This window comes from Papaver somniferum, chromosome 8 (assembly GCF_003573695.1).
Source record: "Papaver somniferum cultivar HN1 chromosome 8, ASM357369v1, whole genome shotgun sequence".
Classification (NCBI taxonomy): Eukaryota; Viridiplantae; Streptophyta; class Magnoliopsida; order Ranunculales; family Papaveraceae; genus Papaver; species Papaver somniferum.
Window position 1 is genome coordinate 141,069,640 of NC_039365.1, and position 19,223 is coordinate 141,088,862.

At 37.4% G+C, this 19,223-nt stretch overlaps 2 protein-coding genes across 6 annotated transcripts; one reads left to right on the top strand and one right to left on the bottom strand.

Annotated features, from left to right (window-relative positions):
- The first annotated feature begins 4,266 nt into the window (after positions 1-4,266).
- LOC113303239 (protein TOM THREE HOMOLOG 1-like) lies at positions 4,267-8,921 on the top strand. Its single transcript, XM_026552266.1, has 11 exons — positions 4,267-4,654; positions 4,893-4,983; positions 5,092-5,144; positions 5,235-5,327; positions 5,419-5,490; positions 6,721-6,793; positions 6,900-6,945; positions 7,106-7,169; positions 7,290-7,343; positions 7,861-7,938; positions 8,473-8,921. The coding sequence occupies exons 1-11, from the start codon at positions 4,496-4,498 to the stop codon at positions 8,563-8,565; spliced, it is 876 nt and encodes a 291-aa protein (XP_026408051.1). The 5' UTR covers positions 4,267-4,495; the 3' UTR covers positions 8,566-8,921.
- Positions 8,922-13,151: 4,230 nt separating this feature from the next.
- Positions 13,152-16,889, bottom strand: LOC113303240. 5 transcript variants are annotated; one of them, XR_003337362.1, is made up of 12 exons: positions 16,668-16,889; positions 16,058-16,186; positions 15,643-15,947; positions 15,124-15,394; positions 14,979-15,040; positions 14,746-14,876; positions 14,570-14,651; positions 14,342-14,477; positions 14,086-14,245; positions 13,928-13,994; positions 13,761-13,845; positions 13,152-13,656 (listed from the first exon to the last, which is right to left on the bottom strand). XR_003337362.1 is itself a non-coding variant. In XM_026552270.1 (11 exons), the coding sequence occupies exons 4-9, from the start codon at positions 15,259-15,261 to the stop codon at positions 14,102-14,104; spliced, it is 690 nt and encodes a 229-aa protein (XP_026408055.1). In that variant the 5' UTR covers positions 15,262-15,394; positions 15,643-15,947; positions 16,058-16,186; positions 16,668-16,889; the 3' UTR covers positions 13,152-13,656; positions 13,761-13,845; positions 13,928-14,101. The 5 variants fall into 5 exon arrangements, 4 of the variants coding, with proteins under 4 accessions (XP_026408055.1, XP_026408052.1, XP_026408054.1 ...); XM_026552270.1 differs by having other exon boundaries at positions 13,928-14,245; positions 14,979-15,037; XM_026552267.1 differs by having other exon boundaries at positions 13,928-14,245.
- Positions 16,890-19,223: the final 2,334 nt, after the last annotated feature.

Genomic DNA, 19,223 nt, shown 5'->3' on the forward strand with positions numbered 1-19,223 from the left:
GTCTGAATCCTGCCCTAAACTATAACCCTACCCTAAAATCGAGTGACTCTTTCATTCTTTCTTTCAGTCCCACCAGAAATTGAGAAAGAAAAAAAAGGCAGCAGCTGCAGTTATCACCGAGACCAGATCTGAGTGATGAATCAGAAAGGGGTTTTGAGTTTGAGCACAGAGATTGAAGAATTGCAGTTGTAGAAAGGAAGCAGAAGAAGAAATTGAGAAAACAGAAATGATTCTCCCATCGATTGATAAAATGGGTCAGTGTGGTTCGAATTGTTGGTGATTTGGGTGACGGTCACTTGATTCAGTTGTGGAAGAACGAAGAAATGGAGTTTTGGTTCGATCTGTTGCTGTTCTTGAGATGAAATTCGAGATATCAGAAAGGGGTTATTGTTGTTAATCGGATGGGGAAGTATCTACTGTTGGTGTTGAGACCAGATCGAGAAATTCAGTGAGGAAAGATTGATGGTTGCTGTGAAGAACAAAGTGAAGCTAGTTTATGAAATCACTGTCATCGATAGAAATAGATCTTGGGGTATTGAAGATGGGTAAACTCAGTTCTACTTTGTATTTATTGAAGAGGAAGAGAAGCTCACTGTGATATTGAGAAGATGATGAATCTGGTGATTCGGTCTCTGTAATTGATTGAACTGAAGATGGAATTGGAGGTTAAAATTGATGATGGTACTGCTGCTGAAACAAGAAGAGGAAATCAGTGGTAGAATTGATATGGGTTTTCTGGGAAAGATCTATATATGGGTTTGTTAAGAACTGAGACATTGTTGTTGTTTAATTCGAGTTAAGATGGGTATTGAGAAGAGTCTGTTGGAAAAGGATATGAGTATTTTGATGTTGTTGTGAAGAATTGTAGACTCTGATGGTGAGTTATCATTGTTGCCAGTTTCAGAGATGGAAGAAGATGGACTGGAAGCAGCTACAGTTGTGTTTGAAGCTAGAAATGATGATTCTGAGTCGAAGTTGATATGGGTTGTGAACCTTAGATGTATGTCAGGTTTCTTAGCAGGTATGAAGCTGAAAAGTGAGGCCTGGTTTTGGCCGGGAAGTCCTGTAAACAGCCAGAACTCGGCCGGTTTCCCAATCAGACGAGTCGAGTCAATAATTCAAATGACCGATCCATACATCCAACTCAGTAATTCAGCCGACTAAGACCGACTCAGATAAGCTGACTAAGTAGCTAACTCACTCTTTATTTGACCCTGCTGACTGACAACGACTGTTAGTTTGACGACATCTGACGGAATATTCCGTTATCAGAGAAGAAGATTCCAGACACCTGCAACACTATTCCGGTGCCGTTTCAGGCCGGATTCCGGTGATCCCGAGAACTTTTTCAGGCGAACAAAAGTGCAGATATTTGTAAAGAATTCTCTAGACTCATGGGATTGAGGAATTGGGCTTGAATTTGGAAAGAGAAGATGGAAGATTTGAGAAAGACAAGGACTTGGAAAGAAAAATTACAAAGGGAAAGGGATTCTATTCCTAAGAGGATTGCTAGGAAATTGAAGCCTATAAATAGAGAAGTTCTCTATACACACTACCTCTACACACACAACACTTGTGTTTTTGTTTGCTTTTCAAAATTCTTATTTTAATTATTTGTGAACTTAAAAAATTCTCCTTTTAATTATTTGTGTGAATTTCAAAAACATGAGTAGATAGTTTTCTTATTGATTGAGAAAGAATTCCTAGTTCTTAACATGTTTTGAGTTTTGTTTTTAAATCTACTTTGAAGTTTTTCACATGATTATCGTTTGTTTTTACTAATAAGAATGTTTATACATTCATGGTTAATTGATAGATTGTTTAGAGTGCATGCTAAATTGATTTGTTAATTTTATCTAAATCTAGTGAAAGTTAGGGGATAAGTAATCGTTTCTTGACTCTTTACACAAGTAGCAAACACGAGACCTTGCAGAGGGATTCCGTGGAGCAATTGTGTGTGAAAACAACGCTAGAAAGAGGACCAAGCGAACCGATTTTAACTACTAGTACTAAACCTAAATTCATAAATCTTAATACGTTCGGGGAATTACATCTTGTAAGAGAACCTCAAGGTGGTTCTTTTGAATAGAATCTGATAACTAAGCGGACCTGTTACTCAGTGAAATAAGGAGTTTTGGGGTTAGCTAAGCGAACCTGCTATCCTACGGTTGGTGATAATCTGTGAATAATAACATGTGGATGAAAAACATAACTTGAATCATTGTTTTGCAACGAAGAAGGATTCCTTGATCTTGTCTCTCTTATTGATTTCAACTTTATCTTTTTAATTGCTTTGTTTATTTTTTTTTTGCTTTATAAAACAAACCCCCCTTTTTGTGACAATTAAACAACTAAACTCTTGCTCCTCGTGGGAACGAACTTGACTACACTATATTACTTGTTAATTAGGTGGAAAAATATTAATTAATTTGTTGTGGTTACGACACGCATCATAAAATCATGATACTGCATGTTTCTGACACGGCTTTCAGGCATGTGATGATTCATATTTTACGATCCATGGTGAATTTGTTTTCGAAAGGCCTCCACTAGCTGAGCGTTCGATACCTTGCATTTCATCATGACCTCTATGTAGAATAACGTAATTGGGCGGTTCTCCGTAAGATTGAGAGCAACAACGCCTTCAGGACGTCGGTGATACTCACTGTTCCCTGACTACATGGAAGAGACCCACCTCTGCATAGAAGAACGATTGGGCGGTTTTCCGTAATATTGAGAGCAACAACGCCCTCAGGACGTCGGTGACACTCACTGTTCTCTGACTATGTAGAGAGACCGTTATAGACCCAGGCGGTTCTCCATAAGATTGAGAGCAATAACGTCTTCAGGACTTCGGCAACACTCGTTGTTCCCTGACTATGCACCTCAGAACGGGTATGACGCACCTCCCTAAGACCAACCCTAAACATCTCATGTGACTGAAGCAGCCTTTGAACGGCCACTGTGCGTGGTTGAGGTGATGATTGTTCGTGCTCAACCTCCCGTAACTCACTTTCAGAAACTCTAGAATCCTACTTTAGCCTCTCACTGATTTTAGGTAACTACAGTTACTGTTACTCAAGACTCTGTAATTTAGATTTTGGTGTAAGATACTGTGATTATGATAAACTTAGTTCATGTAAGCTATACTTACATGTTCTTGAAATCATGGGGCTGGATTTGATCCAACCACTGCTCTTTGCAGTCAAAAAAACTAGTTAGACCCTGTGACCCTGTAGGAATTCTGTAATGGTTTTTAGGTCTGTAAAATTGGGATCGAAAGTCAAGAATTGGTGGAGATATTTTGGATCAGTTGATAGGGGAATGATGTTGAAAATCCTGTAACCGATCAATGTATTATGTATTATGAGGTTTTATCCTCTTTTATGAAAAAACAAATAAAATCTTTTTACAAATAACTATCCAGGATTCGATGTCAATTATACTCCAAATATTCGTCCCACTTCAAATTATACCAGGTTTCGGTGTAAATTACATTTTTTTTTTGCTTAATAAACTACTGCTTAGCAAAAAGAAAACAAAAAAAGAGTATTGTTTCCTATTGTTTTCGTTCCACTTCAGTTTTTTCTTCAAGTATAAGAGTGGATTTTGGCAATGGGACTTGGTTCAAACTTCAAATATTCCCGTTTGCTAAGCTAATCTTCTGCATTACCGGTTCTCCATTTTGAAACATAATGGGTTAAGTATGGACACCAAAAAGGCGTAATGATGTGATCAGGAGTCCACCTTGTCCTTCCGACATGGGAGACACTAGAGAGTCAAATTGGGAGTACTTCTGTCATTTTAAAAATACTATAGACAGCGGGTCCGTCATGCGACCCTGATGTGTTCATCATGCTGCTCACCTGGAAATCATCAAACTTCCACCTCTTCGATTCGCACACATATCGTCATGTCTAATTGCGCATTGTTAACCCAATACCATCAACAATAACGTGTGTATTATCAACACACTTTGAGTCTCCAAAATTGAAATCAAACCAAGTTATTTGGTGTTATGTGAAGTTGTGAACATCCATAAAATTGCCACGTTACCTCATCATCAAATTCAGTCGGTCAAGCAAGTCACTTAATCACCTGAGATAAGTCAGATGCCTTAAATAAGAAACAATTAATAGACTAATTAGGTTTTGTTTACCCCAGGTTATATTAAGATAAGCATTTATGAGCTGGTTAAGCACATCCAAAATATTGACACGTTGTAAACTACCGGCTATTGCCTGTCTTTGGTTAAGCACATCCAATTTTCATGTCCTAAAAATCGAAAAAACTTGAAACGAAAATATTCTTTTTCTCTCTTAGAATCCTACTGTCTCTCTCATCGTTGAGATCCTTAGTTTGATTTTGATGTTCACACTTTTTTCATTTTTATCCTCCACCCTTTAGATTAAATTTGGTTTTTTCGAATTATTTTAGAAAGTGTTGTGTTATTATTAAGATTATTATTGAGATTTCCCTGGCGACGGATTTGTAGATGAATTCTTCCTCTTCTTCTTCAGCGAGTTTTATTATGGCTTATAGACTTACAAACGCTTCAGATTGGTGGGTAGAAGTTAATAATTCACCTATTTGGCAGAATCGGATTTTTCATACCCTTGCTGGATTATATGGTTTTGTTGCTGTTGTCGCTCTGGTAATTTACGAATCATTGTTTTTTTTGTTTTTGTTATGGGCTTTGTAGAATTTGAAATTCATGTTCTGGGTTATGGTGGGTTTTTTTGGTTTAGGGTTTGACACTGTTTGTTTGTGGGAATAGCGATCAATAAATTAATTGCATTGGAGTTAGGGTTTTAACTTATAATTACTGTTTTTTTTTCATTAATGATGTTTTGATTAGGATGTGATTTATTAATGATTGTTGTTAATTGCAGATCCAACTTGTTCGGATAGAATTAAGAGTTCCCGAGTATGGTTGGACCACACAGAAGGTCTTTCATTTCTTGAATTTTGTGGTGAATGCTGGTTCGTATCTTATATGTGCATTTTGGTGTAATTTCAGTTTGCTAATGTTTATTACATAGCCTTTTTTATTTCTTCTACTGATATGCTATGCGTTCTCTTGTTTGGCAGTTCGCTCTGTTGTCTTTGTGTTTCGAACGGATGTTCAACGGATAAAACCAGAGGTTGGAACTTGGAAGCAGTATCTCTATTGGTAATTCTAATAACATGATAGTTTTTGTGTACATTGTGTCTAATGCTTTTATTGTTTCCAGATTCTACAGCATGTCTTGCTTGATACACCCAGTCTTGCATTCTTCACTACATATGCACTCCTTGTTCTGTTCTGGGCTGAAATATACTACCAGGTTTGTATTTGCAGTTGCACTATGTTTGTCTGGATCTGCTGGTTGATTCGTGATGAAACATTTTGTTTATTTCGTCACCATAATTTGCCAGGCACGTGCAGTATCTACTGATGGACTTCGGCCAAGTTTCTTCACAATTAACGGGGTGGTGTACGCCATTCAGGTAATAAGTTCATTTCTGTCTGGTTGGAAGTTTCATGTATGGTTTATGCGTATCCTTACCATCCTCTGTGGGTGGCAGTTTACTATCCAAAATGGCTATGTTTGAGTAAGTATTTTGCTGGCCAGTGTACCATTACTACATAGCCATGGGTATCAATGTACAGTATATTAATGATTGCTGCCAAAACTGTAATTAGAACATGTCATTACTTCATCCTCGACTTCTACGAATTATAAAAGACAAAGCATCAATCACCTTCTTTTGGCTTTTGCCCAGAGGGCGTGGGACAAGGAATTACCAAAGAAAAAGGGATAACCCAAAAGCTGAAGGGAGCAGCTGTAAATGATCAGCCATGTCAGCATACATCTTGTTATGCATGCCTTTTACTTGCATATCCTTCTCCTCGTTATCTTACTCGGTAGCGATTACTATTATTGGATGACATGGTGCATTTTAAGCATGTGTGTTCCATTGTCAGAGTCGCATTTGTCTGCATCTCTTGCATATCCTCTGCAGTTTCTCCATGGTGATTTCTTTTGGAGTTGAATATTTTAAAACACGTGAATTCTTTCTTGTATCGATATTGGAATCCGATGGTACAATTTCTTTGCCCATATAATAAAGCACTTCCATGAATCATTGGAAATATTGCTGTACTAACTTTTGCCTATTGTACCAACTCGATAAGACTAGATCCCAATAAGATAAACAACCAGTTGCGAAACATGAAATATAGCAGAATTCTAGATTGCAAAACAAGAAAAAGGTCAGAACTATAGATTGCTCAATAAGTTGGTGAAATACCTTTACAATGTTACCTTCAAGGTGACACGACCCTTTGTTTTGTCTCTATTCTTTGTGTTCCTTTCTGAATTCTTCTAGTAGAGACTCTCTTAATCTGTACATACTAACTTGCACACTAGTTGTAGCCAAGATCTTCCTTTACTCTATCTATATTGTTAGTTTTCAGGAAATGGAAATTCTAGATTGCCCCCCTAGGTAAAGAATTAAATTTAGAATTTCTTGGAGAGTCGTCTTGCATATTGAATCTGGGTATTGAATGTTTTGATGGGACCTATACCTGAAAAGAGAACAATGTGCTTTCTATAAGAACACTTGACTGGTTTCAAAATGTTTTCTATGTGAAGCTCAAGCTGAAAATGTATTTTGCTTGTTTGGATTCGGGGCATATTAGTTTAATCTTTTTGTTTTTTTTTCCAATGCTGGCAGGTAGCTCTCTGGTTGATCATGTGGTGGAAACCTATCCACCTTATGATAGTCTTGTCCAAGATATTTTTCGCAGGTTTGTCTTTCTTAACAAGAGCAATTTGTTTAAAACGATGTTCAATAGCAATCATATGTTTTCAGATAAGAAAACGAGTTTTGAACTAACATACCTTTGAAAACAGGTGTATCATTATTTGCAGCCCTCGGGTTTCTTCTCTATGGAGGAAGGTATATAACTTTTTGTTCGTGCAGCACACATGCATGCAGTGTGATGCCTCATGTTACTGTATATTAATCATTTGTACTGCTACAATCTAAGAGAAACACATTTCTCGTATCACTTTGGGTATTAATTTTCCTTTCCCCACCCCTCCATCATGCTTTGCAGGCTCTTCTTGATGTTGCAACGGTTCCCTGTTGAATCAAAAGGACGGCGCAAAAAGTTACAGGAGGTAAATGTGTTTCCGTTTGTCGTTTCAAATGTTCAATATACTACTTATGGGTGCGATATTTATGTTACTCTACATTATAAATTCTGTTCCTTTTTTAATATACTTCTCTTTGCTGTGCAGGTTGGCTATGTCACCACCATATGTTTCTTATGTTTCCTCACAAGATGCATAATGGTGAGTACACCTCTTTTAATAGCACACACACGTACGCATGTGCAAACACGAAAAACTTCCCCAGTGAATAGCTTTACAACTTATAAATCCTGCCTAGTTGGCTCAATACTTGTAGTTTTGGCCCAAGAAAAATTGAGGAAAGATATAGAGATACATGGAAGGGAGCATGAGATGAACTAAAGTTGAGCCATTTAAAAGTTTCCGTTAGTCCTAGCTGTGTTCAGCCACCGGATACTTGATTTTGTAAAATTCTATGATTAGTGACCCAAAATGAGTTCTAGATTCATGTGCTTGCATCAGGCTTAGTGTGTTTTGAAATGTAACTAGTTTGAAACTCCACTCCACTTTGTCTCTGCTGATCGCAAAGAAACACAACGGCTGGTGTTTCACGCTGACTGGCATTAGTAATCATGGCAATTGTGTTGCCATTTTCTGTGGTCCATTGAGTGATCTCTGCTGTTCATTGTCTAGTACATCAGTCAACTTATGCATTTTTGTCGCTTGATATTTTCCACAGATGTGCTTTAATGCCTTCGACAAAGCAGCTGATCTTGATGTTTTAAACCACCCAGTTCTCAACTTCCTCTACTATCTGGTAAGTCTTGCTGGTTCTTAATCAGGTAACTTTGATTTGTAACATGTAGACAGACAGGAAATCTCTATACGTCGTAGGCAGGCTCTAGTTCCAAAGTCTCATTAGGTAGTGTTTTATGGCTTAAGGTGTGGTTTTTGATTCAAGATCTAGTTGTTATTCATTGCTTTTGAAAGCAGTTGATATGTAGAATTCTTGAAAATTAGATCATTAGTGTGCAATACTGTTCAGATACAATGACAAAAGCAGCCCAATTGTTATATCACTTGATCAGACCGTTTTTTTGGCATTTCCCTACATATCAGACACTGTTGATAGAAGATTTAGGACAGCTACACAATTCTAATGTTAGTGAATTGTAGTATACTGAGTTGATTTTCTTATTGCACCTTTCTTGGAATCACCGATGAAAAATTTGTGCAATGCCGGATAATGATCATGCTCTCACCTCACATATGCTCAGAGTTTGGTTTTCTTCATAGAAGTTCCGTTATCTTTTTCTCATTTCTGTCTCGTGATTCTCTTTGTGTTGTGTAGTTGGTGGAAATTCTTCCATCTGCTCTGGTGCTTTTCATATTAAGGAAGTTGCCACCTAAGCGTGGGATAACACAATATCACCCAATCCATTAAAGACAATTATCATCAGATGAATATAGCTGGGCATGGTAGTTATTGCTGTTTGAAGAAATAGCTTATCTTCTCTGGATGACGGATGAAAGTGAAGAAATTAACATGGAGTTGATAACAGAAACTGGCACCAAATTAGCAGCAGGAGATTTGGTTTTGACAAGAAGGGTTTCCTAGTTCTTCTCTGTCTGTGATTGTAGATTTTATGAAGAAAAATAAAAAAAAAAGTTCAAAAGAAAAAGGTATAAGGATAAAGCTTGTTAAATATTTCGAGTCAGTTAAAAAAAATGTAATGACCTTTTCTGTGTCACTCTAGAGATTTAATATAGAGTTGGATTTTTTTTTCTTTTTTCTTGACATAACAGTGCGGGCAAAGTATTTTTTTTTGAATCATGTTTGCCGTTTATTTCCGACTTTTCTGTCTTTATTTCCCGGAGTCTAACAGCACCAGTTCTCATTCCATTTTCAAAAAAGGAAATTTATAGGGAGAGGAATAACTGCAAGCATACCTGGTTATACATAATATGACAAAAGGAAGACCCTTCTCCAAGGGAGTTGCTGGTTTCTACTTTCTTTCCTTCCGGTTGCTTTAAAGTATGATTGATCGGAAACCGCTCTGACTTCTCGGGCTTTCAGTATTTTATTTTTCCCAAGTTCGGACGCTATATGTATAGCAAATCAAACTGCCAATCCATCTGAATTTCTAAATAATTCTCCCATTTTGACACCTTGGCCTTCCGCTTGAATGGCTTCTGTCTTAGCTAGCTACCTCTCAGAAAGGAGGAGACAAAGAAGGTATCGGCGTTCGTCCCAAGGGGAAATACTTCGTCTTTCAATTTTATTTACCTAAGTTTGGACGCTATATTATATAGCCAACGACCTACCAGTCCATCTCCTGTAATTTGAATGTTAGACTAGGCCTTGACCCGTGCCGTAACGGCACGGGCCTTGATCATTATCGGTCTGTTCATTGTAAATATTATGTCATGAATAGGGCTGCACATGGGTCGGGTTGGATCGGGTTTGGCCTCACCCACCACCCAACCCACTGATGGTGGGTAACATAAGTTTTCACCCACAACCGACCCAACATAACAATGGGTCGGTTTTCACCCGACCCACTTTTCAGTGGGTTGGATCGGGTGGGTGGTGGGTTACCCACCATAAAATACACATTACTTACCAAAAAAAAATTTTACATACATACATACCTAAGACTCTTACAGATGAGGATTAAAAAGCTGAACCCAAGTTTAAGCAAATGACAATAATCTAGAGAAGTAAGAAGTTGGTGCAAACTACAAAGTTACAAAGTGCATGCAAAACAAAGTATAAGAAATGAGTTCAAGTGTTCAACTGTTCAAAACTCAAAAGATAAAAGACTATTGCCTACTATACTATAGCCTAAGATCATATAAAGCGACCATCAGCGACCCCCGAGAAGATGTGGATGTTTTACCCCTGAATGCTCTGCTAGCCTGAAATAAAACGAAGTATGCAAGTTAGTTACATACTTACATTAACAAAGTTGAGCCGGACATGCAGCAGTAGGAGCTAAGCTTAGCAACCAGCTTCTCTTACAATGCAACACATGTTAAAAAATGAATTGATAAAACTGAAGGAGCAGTGAATAGTGAATTACTAGACACAACTACACAGATTTAGATAATAACAGATGATCAGCTCAGCATACATAAGCACATTAGGTCTTCAAAGATCCACAGCTAAAGCCTAAATGTCACGCAGATGCAAATTTACTGGTTTCTAGAATACAATCAACACTGAAACACTATTATGCAGAAAAAGAAAACAAAAATACTGCATCTAATAGTTTTCTATATCTCAACACATGCATAGGAACTGGAAAACCAACCAAGGTTGGCAGTTTGGCACATGATAATAAATAATAGAATACCAGGAATAAACAGATCATGGTACAGTAGTACTTAACTAACCCTAATTAATTAGTACGACGATGACCAGGTTGATATCGTCAGCACAGAAATTCCCATCTGCAATTGCCTCAATTCATTTACCACCAATTCTTCTCTGATTAAGAACTATTCCCTTTTGTAGATGACTGACCGGCTTTGTCAATACCAGCACCCCAGCCAAGAGGTTCTTGTTTCGAGTCAGACGACGTAGAAAGGTTTTTACCAAAACGTTGCCAGCACGAAAATTCCTCACTCATATTTTCAATGTCAACATTTGATCTCAACCGGAATCTGCAACACATCCATACATATAAGACTCACAGATGCATACTAATTAGATAAAACTAACATCCCTGAACTACATACACCCGAATTTCACAACTAAACAAACTGAAATAAGCTTCAACCATTCATTGGTTAACTAAACTAATAATATCCCTTCTACCTGTATATCAAATTATCTTCCTAGTAAGTTAGAACTGCGATAAATACATTCTAGAAGAACAAACAAACCCAATTGAATATAGAGATGGGAAGATGATTGACAATAAATTTGGTTCTGATCGTTCCCAAACAAACAAACAAAAATGAACAAAGAAAGACGCTTACTTGTGGAAGCAATCCATGAGCTCATCCATAACATTGGCATCAACATCTACACCCACAAATCATCATACCTAAATACTGGAACCTAAAAAATCAACATACCCACAAATCAAAACCTAGGAAATCATCACATCCTGATAAAAAAACATCCCAAATCAAAAAAATCTACTTCCGTATCAACATATTAGTTATTTTCAACCTTTTAAAAGAAACAAATACAGAAAAAAAAAACATGCAAATGAATTAAAGAACAAATACAAACCCAATACGTCAAATGAAAAACAAATTTCAATCAAAGTATCAAATAAAGAGATTCAAAACAAAAGAACATAAACTCTAACAATAAAACAATTCAAATCAAAGAACATTAACCCTAACATTCAGTTGAATCATGTAATGAAATTACCTTTCTGGAATTTGACGGTGGTATACTGGTATCGAACTGAATTGGAGGTGATTTCGATTTAGTGGTGAAGTGAAGAAGGAAGTCTGCAGAAGAGAGGAAAGATAAAAAGAAACGGAGAGAAAAAAGTGATTAGGGCTAGTTAGGTTAGATTTTTGACTTATATATGAGAATTGACGGCTAGGATTAATAATTAGGAGATCTAGGGTTAAGATAGGCGGGTGGACGGGTTGGTTCGGGTGACATAAGCTGCTACCCACAACCGACCCAACATATGGTGGGTTCAGCTGTTATTACCCATAGTCGACCCGCGTCTAGGTGGGTTGGATCGGGTACGGATATTTTTCGGCGGGTGCGGGTTGGATCGGCGGGTAGGGTCGGTTTTGTGCAGCCCTAGTCATGAAAACTCATCGATACCTCTAGAGTAGAATTTTTGTTTTTTTGTTGCTCCTCTTTTTCCTTCCCATTGTTGTTAAGCATTTACCAAGCTGTCACGGTAGTCGATAACGCATCACCCGTCAACCTAGGACATTATTAACCGGTATAATCCATAATGCATGGGACCTTCTCAGATCGAAATGTTTGCTCTATTCCCACGGTCGGGGTTCATGTGTCTTCCCTCGTTGTTGCGTCATCTAGTTGTATGCCTGTATTTCTCCACTATCCATCACCAACGTTGTATTTTGTGAAAATTTTGTCTGCACACTAAAAGTAGCAATGTAATAACATGGAATGATGGAAGAGATCATTGTAAAATTATTTGGCCCAAACGCATGTTCCCGATGCTACTCTACGTATGTTATTCATGTCGTTACTTTGTCAATGCCCAAAATTGGTTTACTCATGTCGTTACTTTGTCAATGCCCAAAATTGGTTCCTTAAATGTAGTGCGATTTACATTTACCATTTCTGTTTGTCATTTTTATTTTACTTTTACTTTTTTTTACTTTTTTTTTTTTTTTTTTTTTTTTTTTTTTTTTTTTTTTTTTTTTTTTTTTTTTGTGATTCCCTTCAGTTTTGCTGCCATTTACCGAAGGTTTCTTCTATTTGTAGAGCAGTCGACTCTTTTTTGTATATATTACATTGGCTCCCTCATTTGGTCATATGGCAAATGACGTATTCCTGGAATTTTTTCTAACTGTATGTAACAACAGGCATCGGTCTATACTCTATATCACATACATAATATGCAAAGTACAACATACTGGTATTAAATAAGACACTGAAAGGTCCATGCAAAGCACAACTTCAATTAGTGTGATCCGTCTTATTGCGGTTCATTGTGTACAGGAGCAAATGCTCAACACAGATTGTAAACTATACATTTGTAAATAGAAGAGAGAGCCTGATTCCTGGTTTAGTGCTCATTAAACTTCTTTAGTCCAGATTCTTTCATCGACATTTGGGCTGCTGGGAAACCTTTTTGACTGAAGGAAAATATCGTGTTAGACAGTTTACCTGGACCTGACTTTCTATGGAAACAACTTTAAATGCCATGTATTTTTGCTTGTCATGGACGGGTTGGGGAGAAAATATTTGTCCAACTGAGGTACATAATTGAGGGAAAATATTTTGCTCTAGCAGTGCTAGAGCATATTTGAACTAGCAGTTTTGTGGCCGTTGGATACTATAGATGTGACGTCATATAACCCAAAAATTAACCATAGTTATCTTAATGATATGAGAAGTATTTTCCTTCTAAGTTCTAATTTTAAATTATTGATTCATGTCTGCTATACTTTCTAGAACAGAGATTTATGGGTTTATATGAGGATGACCGTTAATTGATACCTAATTGAAACGAAATCAAAGAAAATGTAATCCTTGAAGATAGCCCATGCACCTAAAACCCTTGCAGCTCGAGGGTTGATGTGGGAAGAACTCTGTTGTGAAAAATTGGCTTGTGATCAGTAGCGGCAGCCATAGCCATGGCATGTTTCTTTTCTTCTGCTGATTCATTTTGTGAATTCATCATTGATTGAACTTCTTTAATACATGTTGTCGCAGCTGTTTCCAGAGGATTGGATGAATCTCTTGTAGATATCAAAAATTTGGTATTTCCTCCAAACTCATTGCACCTTTTTTAAATTTCTTGGAGGCAGCCATTCAACATGTATGGTCTGATATGCCTGAGGTTGAACTTTGTTGCTCCTGCGGAACCAAGTAAGCACATGCCTGTCAGTTGTGTGAGCACACCAAATAAAAACATACATGAAATCTCATTTCCTGTAACCTGTCGTGTCGACAAATTTTACCTGAATTAACTCATTTTAGTGGATAATGCTACACAGGTGGCCGGCTTAGTGTTGCTGGGGAGAACTTGTACACGTACACAGTGACCTGCATCATCTGGCTTTGCATAAATTGCAGTATATTTAAGAATTAATATAGGGAAAGTCTGCCTAAGGTGCATATTTTGTACCTCGCTGTCCATGGCAACAAAAAAGACGGTACCCGATGAGTCTTCAACTTCCAATCTAAGAAGGTATCTTCATAACCCATGGACCAAACGATCATTAGTAGTTGCAAGTTTCAAGTGCAGGAAAAGGTAATAATTTAGCATTGAATAATGGCCAGAACCTGGGAACCGGTTCGTCTATTTGGACCTTGCATCTAGGGAACCAATGGTCCCTTGTGTTTCCAACCAATTTAGTTGTGCAGTTGTGGCGTCCCAGGTAGTACCACCCTTTCTCAGTGGAAATGCCAATAGCCTTGGCACTACAAACTTTCTGTTTAGTACCTGAAAAATGGAAACACGGTTAACACAATATTAGGAGCAACATAACCGTATACGTTTTTGGGTTAGTGAAAAGGAGAGTAGCAGCCATGATCATACATTGTACCCAGATTCCCACTTTGTTTCCAACAATTGGAAAATTGACTTTCTAGTGTCAGCAATGGATTGGGTTGCCTGGTTGTAACCAACTCTGGCCGGGACAGTGATTTCAAATGGCGGAGTTCGGTGGGAAGACCTGAGCGAATATGAAATTATAAGCTAGAATACTCAGTTATGTTTGTGGGTAAACATTCGAAATCATGATTGAATTTGTAAAACAAATTATACCTTTCTCTTGTATGCAACACCTCTGGAATATCGAGGTCGAAGTAAGCTTTAGTTGCATTGGTCGAGGAAAGCGAGGCCTTGCCTGGATAATCCAAGGGATAATTTAATATGCAGGTATGGAATATAGATAAGTTTGTTTACAAATTCAAACAATTTTGCCATTAAAATTTATGTACCTAGATATTCCTTGACATAGACACCAGCAACAACGGCCACAACAGGCTGTGGATTAAGTTCATGCGCTTCAAGGTTCCTGGTAAGCTCAGAAGTGGAGTCACCCCATAGTGTGGCCTTAATCCTCATACAACTGTTTTCAGACAAAACATGTAACAGGGTGAGGTTGGCGTAACCATCAAAGACTAAACTAAATGCAAATCACAGGTGTTAACTGATTTTTTATCGAAACCACCTTATGTTTTCCAGTGTCAGTTCGCGCATGAAATATATGTTGCCAGAATTTCGCTTAAGCTGCTGCAAGTTTGTGTGGCTGGTTAACACGCCTACAACATATGCATACAACAATAAGGAAATATTAAGTGATTCACGTAAGTCACCAGTAAGGGAAGTATTTGCGGCAGCAGCTGCAAGGTTCTCAAACTCAGTGAAATTGAACTTGTAGCGAGGAATCGACGCACTGGTGGTTTCAAGAGGAGTAATATCGGTATTCCAGTTAAAGTACGCGCGGTAGTCATTCTGGGTGGAGCGGAACATTTTTTTTTCTGGGGCAAATGTCAAACTGTTAAGACACAACAGCATCCCCTCTTCTAGCAGGGGTTCAAATTTCCAGATGAACTTCTTCTGAACAATTGCGTGTATTAAGTCACCCTGAGATACAATAAGGCAATAATATTATTATTAGTTATAAAAATTCCAGCAAAAAAAAATAAAGGGATTGATTATTGAGGCTGCAGATACAAAAAAAATTGTTATAACAATCTACACATGGTAATGTCATAACTAACTACAGCTTCGTACATAACTTTAAGCATTTTTAGGTACAAAATATTTTAAATTGCAACACTCTGTTTTGATGTTATAAGAGTGCATGCATTTTTAACTATTTCACTACATACCAGATAAATCTTAGCGATGTTGTTCATGTTATAATAAAATATGTAGTGCTCATATCTTAGAAAATGATCTGGAATCATATTCAATTTGATTTGCTACTTGCGGCGTCATCCAGCAGGAGCAAATCAAGGCTGGTCACATCATTAGTTCTCATGAAGTCCGATTCATGCCACAACCGGACAATGCGGACTTGGGTCATCCATGGGCCAATTCCATTTTTTTGCTGAAAGTCTTTCAGTGTTAGGATTCCAGGAGTCGGTACGGCAGAGGCGAGGTTTGGCAGAACTGTAGTATCCATTAGGTCGATCTGAATGATTTTTAAAAGGAACAAATAAGGTTAGCAATTGAATAAAACATGACCCTGCAAAGGAATTAAGAAGAACTCATATTGAACATGACCCTGCAAAATTTAAACACCTGGAATAACTGCAGCGGAGAACTTCAAAAGAGGTAAGATGGATGCAAATTCCTTGGAAATAATGTGATGGTTGAGCGTGATTTGCCTCTGAAAATCAGGTGACTTATATAGGCTGCAGATTTTCATTCCTTCAATGCCAGGAAGATTAATGGGCAGAAAATGAAACGGTTGTCATATTAATTAACCAAAACATGTATTGAAAGCAAACAAATTATAACACAAAGGAAGATGGAAGGCCAAAGGAACCGAGCAATTCCTCTGGTAGCAATTAGGAAGAACTGTAACGGCGGATTTTAAAAGAAAATTAATTTTAAATAACCTGAAAAATCCCATGATGAAACATTAATGTGTGAGCTAAGAAATCAGGTATAAATTGCTACGGACCATAGCAATTAGGTCAAAATTTGGATCACAGAGAATAAATTTGAAAACCAATTAGTAGCTCAAAAATGGATCTAAAAAACAATTCGTAGCTCTATCAATTATTCAAAAATAATCAAAATTATCATCTTGAGGGAATCAGATTATCAACCAAAAATAATAATTACTAAAAATTTGATACAAATAACTAACGGAAATTGGATTCTTCAGGGACCAAAAAAATCATACCTGTAATCTGATTGTTGTTCCCAAAAATCAAATACAAAAATTGGTTGCTAATCTTCTGTCGGAACGAAAGCAAATACAAAAATCATGGAGAACATCTTTTGTTCCCAAAAATTGGTGTTTCATCTTCCCTTGGAACTGATTCAAATATCAAAATCGGGCAAAACATGTTGGAGAAATTACTAATAATGTAACTGAGAAGAAGATACTTAGCTCAAAATAATGTTGTTGATGTTGATGCACAGAAAATGTAGAGGCACGTAAACTACGCTGTCCTAAAGGCAATATCGCCTGCCACTCCTCTGAGATGGTACAGCAGTTGGCGAGTCACCTCCAGGATACAACTACAGTTAGTACCCCTCAATGTAGCATACAATGAGGGTACCCTTAGAGCTTGGCAGAACTTAAAAACAGTAGAAGAGATGTTTACAGAAAAACAGAGGAAGAGTAGAAGAGATGTTTCTCTGTGGTGTGTATTTTCTGAGCTTACAACTACTCTCTTATATAGTGTTTGTGTAGTTACAAACAAGAAAGAAAACCCATGCGTATGACAGTCAAAGAAAACCCATGCGTATGACAGAAATACTGGTAATGTTGGGTTAAAGATAGTGCATGGAGCAGTGTGTTGCTGCCAAGCCAAATACGTACAGACAAGGGAGCCAGGACAAAACACGTACAGACAAAGAAGCCAAGACAAGCACGTTCAGACAAAGAAGTCAGGAAAAAACACGTGCAGACAAAGAAGAGATTCTTCTACTTGTGTGGAAAACACGTACCAAAAATTTCAGCAAAAAGATAGGATCTAATGAACCCACACCCACACCCGAACCCGAACCCGAGCCCGAGCCCGGCCCGACCCGACCGACCGGACGGGAAAGGCAACCTTGCCCTAGTCTAGGCCTTCCCTCAAAGCACAAAAGTCTAATGACCCAAGGACCATGCCCTTATAGCCAATTCTATGGTATTTAAGTCTAAAACTCTTTAGATTTTAGTCAATGTGGGACTATTGTTTTATCTATTCAAATGAAAAAACAATTAATGGGCAATAGGTCTAGGGATCAAAACATAGTCCATGTAAAAAATTGGTATTTTTTAAAGCGTTTTTTCTAACAAAACATACCCAAGATTAACAATTCGTAAGAACAAAATAAGACCTAAAAAGGAACAGCCGTGTTCCACGTCAAACAATGAAAGCCAAGAAAGAACGATGGACATTCTGGTTTTTTCGCAGGTGGGATACGTTCTGGATCTGAGATAGCATAAGAAAAAACGATGGGGCGAATCCTGTACGGTGGGGCGAATCCTGCAAATATCATACCCAAACCTAGAAGTTACATAACACGTGCGAGATGAGTGTGTTTAGGAGAACTAAAGCCCTAGATTTATCTTTGTGAGGACAAATCCTAACCGCTACTAACACAAGTAAACTTAGCCAAGCTTTGTTTTGTACTTAAGATAAGTTCATCCTTCATAGTTAGAGTTAATGTGGGAGCGGTGACCTTTTTCTTCATGTCCAAAGTAATTGACCAAACCTTATTTTGTACTTTCTCAGCGTCTTGGCAATAACTTTGCTTCCTAATTTTCTTTTCAAACTACTGAACAACTTGCCTGGTAATATAATTGAGCCATATGGAGTCTCATTATCCCCGCAAGGATTTCAACCACATATCCACTTGTTCAGAAACTTTTAGAAAAATTAGTTATGGATAATGAGAGCTTAAATGCTTATTCGGTTTCACAATTTCAATATTTAATTGTCTGAATTACAATCAAGTGGGGATTTATTTATTTTATGTTCAGAAGTGGAAGCATTCTACTTATTTATTTTTTTGATCGATCAAAGAGAACGGATTTTTCTTTCTAAATCACAAATTTATTATCAAAAGGAGAATCAAAATCGGAGGATTACAACAGAATTTTATAACAAAGATAAAGAGAGCTAACTACATAGGCCCAAAACAATCATATACTAAAATATGAGGCAACTATATAGGCCCAAAAATATTGCAAAATTTTAACTCAACTTTACCCTAGTCGATAGAACCTGTAATATTCAATCTCAGGCATTTCAATCCTTGGAAGAAAATTTGGCCTTCCTATGAATACTTGTCTTTCTCCTGCATTGAAACCCAAAGAAAATAAATTAAAGAGCACAAAAACCATGTGCAGGCGGATACAACTAGAAAGAGCAAAAGACTCAAAGAAACGGAAATAAAACAAAGCTCAAACTAAAGAGAACATGTTTTTAGGTACACAAAAGAAGATCAAAGAATACCATCTTGCCCTATCTTAAATTTAAAATGTAATTTGCAAACCAAAAAAATAATATTGTGTACTATCAAGTAGAGTGCTCTTCAACATCCTCTATGATTAAATCATCATGATTTTTCGCAAAAACATTAAACATGTCTTGATGATCAATCTTTCGAGGGGGGAAGTCTAATCCCCATAAAGAACCATGTTCCAAAAACTTGGATGTTGATATCTTTTTAGGGACTCCAGATTTTTGGAGCTTTTTCTTCTTTGTATTTAAAGTTCCGGAAGGGAACATACCTTTTG

What these genes read in the sequence shown, in the direction of transcription:
- LOC113303240 (XM_026552267.1), bottom strand. Translation starts at nt 15,261, where the DNA reads ATGACTACCGCGCGTACTTTAACTGGAATACCGATATTACTCCTCTTG. An exon ending in CTGACACTGGAAAACATAAG is followed by an intron (nt 14,877 to 14,978) that starts GTGGTTTCGATA and finishes GTCTGAAAACAG; the next exon opens with TTGTATGAGGATTAAGGCCA. An exon ending in GTGTTGCATACAAGAGAAAG is followed by an intron (nt 14,478 to 14,569) that starts GTATAATTTGTT and finishes ATATTCGCTCAG; the next exon opens with GTCTTCCCACCGAACTCCGC.
- LOC113303239 (XM_026552266.1), top strand. Translation starts at nt 4,496, where the DNA reads ATGAATTCTTCCTCTTCTTCTTCAGCGAGTTTTATTATGGCTTATAGA. An exon ending in GAATTTTGTGGTGAATGCTG is followed by an intron (nt 4,984 to 5,091) that starts GTTCGTATCTTA and finishes CTTGTTTGGCAG; the next exon opens with TTCGCTCTGTTGTCTTTGTG. An exon ending in GGGTGGTGTACGCCATTCAG is followed by an intron (nt 5,491 to 6,720) that starts GTAATAAGTTCA and finishes CAATGCTGGCAG; the next exon opens with GTAGCTCTCTGGTTGATCAT.